Source organism: Convolutriloba macropyga, chromosome 1, assembly GCF_964194025.1.
Source record: "Convolutriloba macropyga chromosome 1, txConMacr16.3, whole genome shotgun sequence".
NCBI classification, from domain to species: Eukaryota; Metazoa; Xenacoelomorpha; order Acoela; family Convolutidae; genus Convolutriloba; species Convolutriloba macropyga.
In genome coordinates this window covers 27,416,741-27,427,691 of record NC_134468.1, presented here as the reverse complement: position 1 = coordinate 27,427,691, position 10,951 = coordinate 27,416,741, and the positions used below count along the sequence as shown (strand labels likewise).

The window sequence follows — 10,951 nt, the reverse complement described above, 5'->3', positions numbered from 1 at the left end:
TTACACCAAAAGTAATTTCATTACGCTATTTAAATTCGTACCAGCGCCAGATAGAAGATCGATACAACTACAGAAACCATGAACATCCCAATTCTGCATCGCTACCAAAACAAGTTAAACTATGCAACAAGTCAAGAACGTAAATATACCTCATTGAAATACAGCACTAAAGTGATGAAAGCATGCTAAGTATGCCTGATGACCAGCATGATGAAATATTGCATCAAATTATTGCTATTCAGTGCAATAGCAGAACATGCACATCCAAGTATAGTCATGCAGAAGTTGACGCTATCTCTAATCTCAATCAACCATTCCAAAGTTGTCATTATAGATTCATGGCACACACTAATTGCAATGATACAGTACATTATAAGCTCTTTTATTCATATTTAAGCCGTAGAACGTACACAGAATGAGTTCACTGTCACCATTTCAGTTCACAAGAACACGATCAACATTTCATTTTGTTCGAAAACAATCTAGAATTACACAGCGCCAATTTCAGAGTACTTCGAGAGATCCCTTATGTGCAAAATGGAACCCGGCTTTGTATGGAATGATCCATATACTACCAACAGCCGCAACACCTCTTTGGAAGGTTACAAAATTTGAATTAAAATTTTATACTATCAGTAATTTGGAAAATTGGAGCTATGCCCCGGTAAATTATGACCCATCACAAATGATATTTTTTACACCTTTATAAAGGTATATTTATATTGTAATGGATATTATAAACCAACAAAGCAATGATTTGTACAGCCTAAATAGGTCACGCAAACCATTATTCATGCAAAAAAAAAGAATTACTTCATTCTCACATGATCATGAAAACAAAAAAATTCACATCAGAAAACAGTTGCAACAATTGCTGCATGTTTTCTCTAGCTAACAAAAATTGCAGTCAAATAATCCTACAAATACCAGATATTAACTTCTGCATTGAAAAAATTAGAAAAATAGCAAACTCATGGAGTCGTTATTTTGTTAGAGGGGACAAACAGTGACGCAGACGATTGAAAGAGCTCTCGAGGAGGCAGAGTTGTTTAAAAAGTACAATTTCTCAGGGGTGATCATCGAAAACATGTTTGACGTGCCATACTTGAAGTCAAGCCTAATACAGCCTCATACAGTGACAACTATGACAGCAGTCGCAATCGAGGTTCGAAAAATCCTCACAAGAGATCAAGGATTCTCAATCGGAATTCAGATACTGTCAGGTTTTACATAACGTTTTATGCTTAAAATTGCTAAATGGTTAATATTTTTGCTACACGGAAACCAAGACTTGGAAATGCCAGTCAAAGTTTGAAACAGGTTAGATGTAACACTGCATAATTTACAAGTTAAACATAAAAAGTTCGAGGAAAAAATTGGGCAAAAAATTTGACATTATTTCTGCGCGACATCAGCAGTTCCGACAACGGACAAAAGAAAGAACCTTGTTTGAAGTGTCCTTTTGTTACCATAGATGAAAAAATTTCACAGCCTGCGAAAAACTACTTTTAAAAAATTGAACTCGTTTTGTTTCCAGGCTTTATAGACTTTTTGCTTAAATCTATTGGCTTTTGTTTACAGGTGCCAATATGGAGGCTTTGGCTGTTGCCCTGGCTGCAGACTGTGACTTCATACGGGCAGAGGGATTTGTGTTTGGGCAAATTGGGGACGAGGGTTACACAGAGAGCTGTGCTGGGCAACTCTTGCGATATCGAAAATCAATATCAGCAGAACATATTAAAGTGTTCTGTGATATTCAGAAGAAACACTCTTCACATGCAATAACAGGTCAACCTTTTCCGGTTTGAATTAGGGACTTTTGGGTTACCTAAACCGGTTGCATTTATTTGTAAGGTAATAAGCAAAGAAGTTATGGAGATGACTAACAGCAAAGAAATTGTGTTATACAGTGAAACCACATTTTTTATTAATAGCCGCACAGCGATAGCTGGGGCTATTATTGGCCCTCTCTTGGTTTTTTACAATTCAAAGAATTTGAATTGTATTGGGGCGCTGTCTTTTTTAAAACCTGGTCACACATTTTCATGATTGTTGAAGTTAAATTGGAGTAGTGATTCACGCCGAAACAGGAAGTGGAGCGAAAAAGCGAGTGGTTTTGCGGCGTGCATTTTTTCGTTCTAATTTTAAGTAGAGAGAGAAAATGGTGTTTAAACAAACATTCGCTTTCTCGCAAGTGGTTTTTTGTTCACATGCGGTAATTACACTCTAATCTGTACTGTTTTTTCCATTTGTTGGATCGGATTTTTTTCTAAATGGTTTTTCCGATGCATTCCTAACTCATTCTAGGCCTAGTTTTTTTTTTTGCTTGAATCAAATTTTTTGTTCTCTCTAGAGGGTTTTTGTTCACATGCGGCATCGTGACATTGATTTTGTTTTTTTTTTTAATTTTTGTGATCTGATTTTTTTTTTAGAAATGGTTTCCCCAATTCACTCACAGTTCGTTCTAGGTCTAATTTTATGTTTAGTCAATGGAAATTCTTTGAATTGTACGTCAGGACTTGTCCTGCTATGCTTTTTATATCGTCGTCAAGATTCGCTCTTAGCGGAGATTCGCTCTTATAACGTCATTTTTCACTCTAAGTGGAGCGAGTTTTTTTGTTCATTCGTGTGATTAAATTTTTGGTCACACGTGACTTACCTCACTCTCAAAAATGACTTCCTCACTTTGAAATTGACTTTTATTTACTTTAATTCGAAGAGATAAGGTCAAGTGAATGTGTGTTACTCTAAATGAAGGTTATTTGAGAGCAGCTAATCAACAGTTCTAAACTAATTTGTAACTGGTGCATACCTTAGCAAGGTATCAAAATTGGAAAAACATGGACCCTATTTTACAAAAACTACACTCTAAAATTTTCTCGTGTGAATTACACAAAAAATCTTGCATTGTCACACGATTTATCGGGAAAAAAGTGACACACGAGAAAATGCCCCGTTACATGATAAATCGTGTATTTTTACACGATTCTCTCGGTCTTAATCTCATAGTTTATCGCGTAATTCACACGAAAAATCGTGTGAAAAAAACCTGATTTTTTGCGTATAAAATACAATTTTTCGCCAAAAAATCCACACGAAATTCTCACGTGAAAATACACGATAATTCGCGTAAATTTCACATGATTTTTAATGGGATCTTTTTTCGGGTGTTTATCAACCACGGCATAAGTTTCCAATCCAGACAACTAACGTATATTCCCTTGAGCTTACCAGACTCTCTTTTTAAATGACAAAAACAAAGAAAAAATGTACAAACCTCACAAAACAGTATCCACGGTAACTTGTTAGATCCTCTTATACTCTACAGCTATGGAATCTTTTTGGCGCAAACAAACACTCAAGTTGCTAAAACATGAGAATTTCTACGAAGTGGAGTTGTCAGTCACTCAAAATCAGCGTTGGAAACAAATTTGCGAGATAAATTTAGGTGGCCCACTTTACCCCATTTTTTCAATTTAAAGTATTATCTTTGGTTTTAATCACTAAAAAGAGCCCATTGTAGCATGAAATTTTCGTTGATAGATCAGCCTTGTTCTAAAGGAAATTGGAACGAGGAAAAAATCTGTATTTACTATAAAAATTGCTTCATTTCCTCATACATTCAATCAAATGAAAAATCGTGTAATTTTTCATCACAGGAAGACAATTTTCTCGTGTGAAATCACACGGGATGCATTTTTCACACGAAAAATCATGTGATTTTTCATCACACGAGAAAAAAATCGTGTGATTTCACAAGAGAGATTTTCAGAGTGTACTGATTCTAAACGGAGAAAAGCGCTCACAGGACAATGCAAAAGAATAACATTCCGACTCGGTACGTAATGTGAGAACATCGTTGTAGGAAGAAAAGAAGATTGAGAATATGACGAGAAAAGAAGAAGCATAACGTACCGGTTCTACCTGAAATGCGATAGAATGCGACCGGAACAAAAAAGCGTGGATACATCAAAAAACCGTTTCTCAACACTCACAGCAACCAGCAAGAGCAGTGATGTTGGATTCAATGTAAATCAATTGTTGAGCAAGAATATTAAAGGGTTTTTTGTTATATTCAATGGTCTTCCAATCCGCACGCTCAGTTCATTGTACACAAATATGTTTGACTCAGGTTTGTGTACCAACATCAGATTTGTGGGAGGAAAAACTGCAAAAACTTAGCGATGAAATGCAGGAATGCAAAAGCAGGAACGTGAGCTAGTGTTTATGATGAGCGATTTAAAGACAAAGGTGTGCAGTCTATGAGAATGCAGCCAAAGCCTACAAAGTAAAAACCAGGAATCCGATTGACCACATACTCATACCCAAAAAAAAGTTTTTCAAAGCAGTTCTTGACGGGAATGCCAATGAAGGCGGAATGCTCTTTGTTAGTGACAATAATCTACTGATAGCGACAATGACTCACTTTTAAAAAAACCGCACCCCAAGGAGAAGTCACAGTAGATTCAACGGAACAAGAAATTACCGCACGCTCTTGAGAGAAGGCAAAGCTCTTGAACATCTCAACTCCCGCCTAAGCAAGGAAGAATTTGGTATAATTTGTTCTGCCTTAAGAGTCGTAGCCCAGTTTCAGCGAATAAGTTCAATGACAAAAATCTTAATTGGCGATGAGACTCCAAACTGATGAAACAAAAGAAAGAAACGCGAAATCTTTGACAACGCAGACAATAATGTCTAGCTCATTCAATTGATTACATTGAAAAGCGTCTAATCTAACAATTTGAAAAGACACTGAGAATAGCAAAGCATTACTGCTAAAACAAACAAAAAAAATGCAATGATTGAACCATCTGTACCTGTTATCTCAAAGAGAGCCCCACCAGAATATTCGAGAAGTAACGAAAAAAAGTAAGCATGCACAACTGCAGTTTAGCTGCATCAAAAGCAAGTAAGGCCAGGTCTCAATGTAGACTGAGAAAGTACCGATTGGAGTTACTTCGGAAATGCTAAAAGCTCTCATCAACGACAAACTCGCATTTTGGTACATTTTTTTCAATCCGCTTTACAACAAAAATGCTCTGCCAAGGAAAATGATCGAGTCAATTTCCATCCTCTTACCAAAAGGCCGGAGGGTTTTTTTACGAAGAACATAAGACATGTCTGAAATCCCACCTGACCAAAAATTTTGTTGAAAATCATTACAGGAAGAAAATACCGATGATAACGAAGGACGGATACTCTATATGGCTTCAGTCTTGGCTATGGCACACAAAACGCTTTTTTAAATCTGAAAAATATAATCCAAAGCTCCATAGAGAAACAGCCAAAGCATAAAAAGTAAAAACCAGGAATCTGATTGACCACATACTCATACCCAAAAGTTTTACAAAGCAGTTCTTGAGGGGAATGCCACTGAAGTCGGAATGCTCTTTGTTAGTGACAATAATCTACTGATAGCGACAATGACTCACTTTTAAAAAAAACCGCACCCCAAGGAGAAGTCGCAGTAGATTCAACGGAACAAGAAATTACCGCACGCTCTTGAGAGAAGGCAAAGCTCTTGAACATCTCAACTCCCGCCTAAGCAAGGAAGAATTTGGTATAATTTTTTCTGCCTTAAGAGCGTAGCCCAGTTTCAGCGAATAAGTTCAATGACAAAAATCTTAATTGGCGATGAGACTCCAAACTGATGAAACAAAAGAAAGAAACGCGAAATCTTTGACAACGCAGACAATAGCTCATTCAATTGATTACATTGAAAAGCGTCTAATCTAACAAACTGAAAAGACACTGAGACTAGCAAAGCATTAATGCTAAAACAAACAAAAAAAACGCAATGATTGAACCATCTGTACCTGTTATCTCTAAGAGAGCCCCACCAGAAAATTCGAGAAGTAACGAAAAAAAGTAAGCATGCACAATTGGAGTTTAGCTGCATCAAAAGCAAGTAAGGCCAGGTCTCAATGTAGACTGAGAAAGTACCGATTGGAGTTACTTCGGAAATGCTAAAAGCTCTCATCAACGACAAACTCACATTTTGGTACATTTTTTTTCAATCCGCTTTACAACAAAAATGCACTGCCAAGGAAAATGATCGAGTCAATTTCCATCCTCTTACCAAAAGGCCGGAGGGTTTTTTTACGAAGAACATAAGACAACATGTCTGAAAACCCACCTGACCAAAAATTTTGTTGAAAATCATTACAGGAAGAAAATACCGATGATAACGAAGGACGGATACTCTATATGGCTTCAGTCTTGGCTATGGCACACAAAACGCTTTTCTTAAATCTGAAAAATATAAGCCAAAGCTCCATAGAGAAACAGCCAAAGCATAAAAAGTAAAAACCAGGAATCCGATTGACCACATACTCATACCCAAAAGTTTTACAAAGCAGTTCTTGACGGGAATGCCACTGAAGGCGGAATGCTCTTTGTTAGTGACAATAATCTACTGATAGCGACAATGACTCACTTTTAAAAAAAACCGCACCCCAGGGAGAAGTCGCAGTAGATTCAACGGAACGAGAAATTACCGCACGCTCTTGAGAGAATGCAAAGCTCTTTGACAACGCAGACAATAGCTCATTCAATTGATTACATTGAAAAGCGTCTAATCTAACAAACTGAAAAGACACTGAGACTAGCAAAACATTACTGCTAAAACAAACAAAAAAAATGCAATGATTGAACCATCGGTACCTGTTATCTCAAAGAGAGCCCCACCAGAATATTCGAGAAGTAACGAAAAAAAGTAAGCATGCACAATTGGAGTTTAGCTGCATCAAAAGCAAGTAAGGCCAGGTCTCAATGTAGACTGAGAAAGTACCGATTGGAGTTACTTCGGAAATGCTAAAAGCTCTCATCAACGACAAACTCGCATTTTGGTACACTTTTTTTCAATCCGCTTTACAACAAAAATGCTCTGCCAAGGAAAATGATCGAGTCAATTTCCATCCTCTTACCAAAAGGCTGGAGGGTTTTTTTACGAAGAACATAAGACAACATGTCTGAAAACCCACCTGACCAAAAATTTTGTTGAAAATCATTACAGGAAGAAAATACCGATGATAACGAAGGACGGATACTCTATATGGCATCAGTCTTGGCTATGGCACACAAAACGCTTTTTTTTAAATCTGAAAAATATAAGCCAAAGCTCCATAGAGAAACAGCCGAAGCATAAAAAGTAAAAACCAGGAATCCGATTGACCACATACTCATACCCAAAAGTTTTACAAAGCAGTTCTTGACGGGAATGCCACTGAAGGCGGAATGCTCTTTGTTAGTGACAATAATCTACTGATAGCGACAATGACTCACTTTTAAAAAAACCGCACCCCAGGGAGAAGTCGCAGTAGATTCAACGGAACGAGAAATTACCGCACGCTCTTGAGAGAAGGGAAAGCTCTTTGACAACGCAGACAATAGCTCATTCAATTGATTACATTGAAAAGCGTCTAATCTAATAAACTGAAAAGACACAGACTAGCAAAGCATTAATGCTAAAAGAAACAAAAAAATGCAATGATTGAACCATCTGTACCTGTTATCTCAAAGAAAGCCCCACCAGAATATTCGAGAAGTAACGAAAAAAAGTAAGCATGCACAATTGGAGTTTAGCTGCATCAAAAGCAAGTAAATGCTCTTTGTTAGTGACAATAATCTACTGATAGCGACAATGACTCACTTTTAAAAAAAACCGCACCCCAAGGAGAAGTCGCAGTAGATTCAACGGAACAAGAAATTACCGCACGCTCTTGAGAGAAGGCAAAGCTCTTGAACATCTCAACTCCCGCCTAAGCAAGGAAGAATTTGGTATAATTTTTTCTGCCTTAAGAGCGTAGCCCAGTTTCAGCGAATAAGTTCAATGACAAAAATCTTAATTGGCGATGAGACTCCAAACTAATGAAACAAAAGAAAGAAACGCGAAATCTTTGACAACGCAGACAATAATGTCTAGCTCATTCAATTGATTACATTGAAAAGCGTCTAATCTAACAAACTGAAAAGGCACTGAGACTAGCAAAGCAGTACTGCTAAAACAAACAAAAAAATGCAATGATTGAACCATCTGTACCTGTTATCTCAAAGAGAGCCCCACCAGAATATTCGAGAAGTAACGAAAAAAAGTAAGCATGCACAATTGGAGCTTAGCTGCATCAAAAGCAAGTAAGGCCAGGTCTCAATGTAGACTGAGAAAGTACCGATTGGAGTTACTTCGGAAATGCTAAAAGCTCTCATCAACGACAAACTCACATTTTGGTACATTTTTTTTCAATCCGCTTTACAACAAAAATGCTCTGCCAAGGAAAATGATCGAGTCAATTTCCATCCTCTTACCAAAAGGCCGGAGGGTTTTTTTACGAAGAACATAAGACAACATGTCTGAAAACCCACCTGACCAAAAATTTTGTTGAAAATCATTACAGGAAGAAAATACCGATGATAACGAAGGACGGATACTTTATAGGGCTTCAGTCTTGGCTATGGCACACAAAACGCTTTTCTTAAATCTGAAAAATGTAAGCCAAAGCTCCATAGAGAAACTGAATTATAACTAATTTTGTTTCGTCGACTACACGAAAGCCTTAGATCCAACAGTCAATGATGACTCACCCTAGAAGAGGTGAACGTTTACGATAAAAACCTCCAATTGATCGAATGGCTCCATTACGCCCAAGTTACGACGATTCGAGAACAAAATGAATTGAGCAAAGCTGATCCCATAGAAAAAAGAATTGATACAAGGCTGTGTGCTTTCACATGAACTCTTCTCGCTTTACAGTGAAATGTAATGAGGCCTCTGGAAGCCTTAAATAGTGTTTCAATTGAAGGCTGGAAAATAAATAACTTGGGGTACGCGAATGGTAAGTTTTTAACTGCGGCAAAAAAAGCACTATTTACAGCAATTAGTCACAACTGGTATTGGCCAGTAAACAGTACGGAAGGAAGTTCATCAGAAAGTAGACTGAAGTCGTGACCCCTTCGAAGAGATGGACTGAAATGAGACATCATTTTAAAGGGATCAAATACTTGGGATGTTTGATTTCATCAGACTGTAGAGATGTTGTTGAACTAAATAGCCAAATTTGGCAGACAAAAAAGGATTCGCTAAAATGAGCAATATCCTAATTAACAAAAATTTTTCTTTTAAGTGCAGACAGCGAATCTTAAAAAGCTACGTTCATCCAACCTTTCTTACTGCTCAGAAACGTAGACAATAACGAAGGGCGTTGAATGTACGATACATACGAAGGATCTAGTGAATACTAAGGAAAACTATCTTTCCAATCTTACTGTAAGTTAGATGTGCGATGGATCAGCTCAGTATACGACGCAGACAGCTATGATTTTTTAGTCTTGTCTTAAGCAAGGAGAAGAGGGAGTATGCTTACTAACCGAAAAAAACCTACGGCAAAATAGCAAAGGGAAACCAGAAGTAGGTACCTGGAACAATTTCGTGTCTCATACGTCGATATCTTACGAATAGCGAGACATAGAAAATAATTATCTAGAACAGACAAGATACTTGAAGAAGAAGAAGCATTGACGAAAATCTTGTGATTGCAATAAGCACTCATTACAGAAATGAGCTGTCCACTAAGTACTAAACGTGGTAAAAACATAGCACCGCTATTATTGTGAATAAAACGCAGTCTACACTTAGGCGAATGTTACCATAATGTGACAAGGTGATGAACTGAATCTGTCCCAGGGACTGTGAACATTTTTTTCAAAGCCAAACTGGCACTGACCGAGTTCAGAAAAGAGGTACCTAGTTAGGAAAACGGATGACCTGTATTAGCAGAACAAGCGCAGGCGGCCATCTTGGACAAAAAGAATGGCTTCTAGTAAATAAAACCGCGGGGCCTTTCCCATTATAGACTCCCCATTTTAGTGGTCAGATTACCTATAGCCCCCCCCCCCCCCCAATAATACGCTGTTTGGTAAACATAATTTAGCCTCCCCCTATAATACGCGGTTTGTACACTATAATACGCGGTTTGGTAAACATACCAAACCGAGTATTATAGTGTACATATACCGATAGATGTAATTCGCAATTTGAGTTTAACTCATTTGAAATACCTAAAAACGTTATATTTAAGTTTACTTAATTCAATTAATGAAATGACGGAAAAGAAAAGAATCTTTCAGGTGACCTGACTATAGATGAGCACGCGAAGGCAGCTGAATTTTTTGAAGCTAACGGCTTAGTCATCACCGGCAAGCATACAGGCCAGACAGCTGACAGAAAACAATTGTTGCACGCTAAGAATGCAGCACCTAAGCTGCCTGTACTAGTGGGTTCAGGAGTCACGCCAGAAAACATTTCCCAGTATCAAATAGCCGATGGCTTGATAATTGGGTCATCCTTAAAGTTTGACGGGAAATGGCACAACAAATTGGAGGAGATGCGAATTTGCAAACTTATCGAAAAACAAAAACAAATTTTTACATTTCCTATAACAGCATAGTTTATATATAATACTTCAACTTTGCAGCAAATAATTGAAAAATTATTTGGATCTATTCTGTTTTGGAACCCAAGTGCCATTTATAACCCCAATTACCAATTATGTGTTATTATTCACAAACGGAAAAGATCCACCGAAATTAAGCAAACAATGACGACTCAAGTAATAATTTAAGCTCAATAATGAGTACATATAGCGTTAAGGTTTAAATTTTCTACAGCATAGGATCAAGGGGAAAAGTACATGAAACTTCACTACTGTTAAGAGCTCCCAGATAAGGTTAATGACGGATTATTCATTACTTTAATTAATTGCAATAAATCGCAGTTCGGTCAAATAAACCATTGGTTCGGCTCCAAATTTTCTGACCCGGTGGTGTCATTGCTTTCTGGTACTCAATTTATCATATCATATGTATGTGGGGGCATGAAATGACAGTGGGTGAGGGTAACAAAGAAAAACGGTCAGACCTCTATTCAAAATTAAGGTAGTCCTGCCATCATTTTTAA

At 37.4% G+C, this 10,951-nt stretch overlaps 1 protein-coding gene across 1 annotated transcript; it reads left to right on the top strand.

Annotated features, from left to right (window-relative positions):
• Window positions 1-261: 261 nt before the first annotated feature.
• Window positions 262-10,497, top strand: LOC142337445 (uncharacterized protein F13E9.13, mitochondrial-like). The gene is made up of 4 exons (XM_075386676.1): window positions 262-601; window positions 995-1,223; window positions 1,582-1,788; window positions 10,123-10,497. The coding sequence occupies exons 1-4, from the start codon at window positions 416-418 to the stop codon at window positions 10,440-10,442; spliced, it is 942 nt and encodes a 313-aa protein (XP_075242791.1). The 5' UTR covers window positions 262-415; the 3' UTR covers window positions 10,443-10,497.
• Window positions 10,498-10,951: the final 454 nt, after the last annotated feature.

Bases quoted from the DNA above. Each gene is read 5' to 3' on its own strand.
- LOC142337445 (XM_075386676.1), top strand. From the start codon at position 416: ATGAGTTCACTGTCACCATTTCAGTTCACAAGAACACGATCAACATTT. The intron at 1,224-1,581 runs GTTTTACATAAC...TTTTGTTTACAG, and splicing joins CGGAATTCAGATACTGTCAG to GTGCCAATATGGAGGCTTTG. The intron at 1,789-10,122 runs GTCAACCTTTTC...AGAATCTTTCAG, and splicing joins CTCTTCACATGCAATAACAG to GTGACCTGACTATAGATGAG.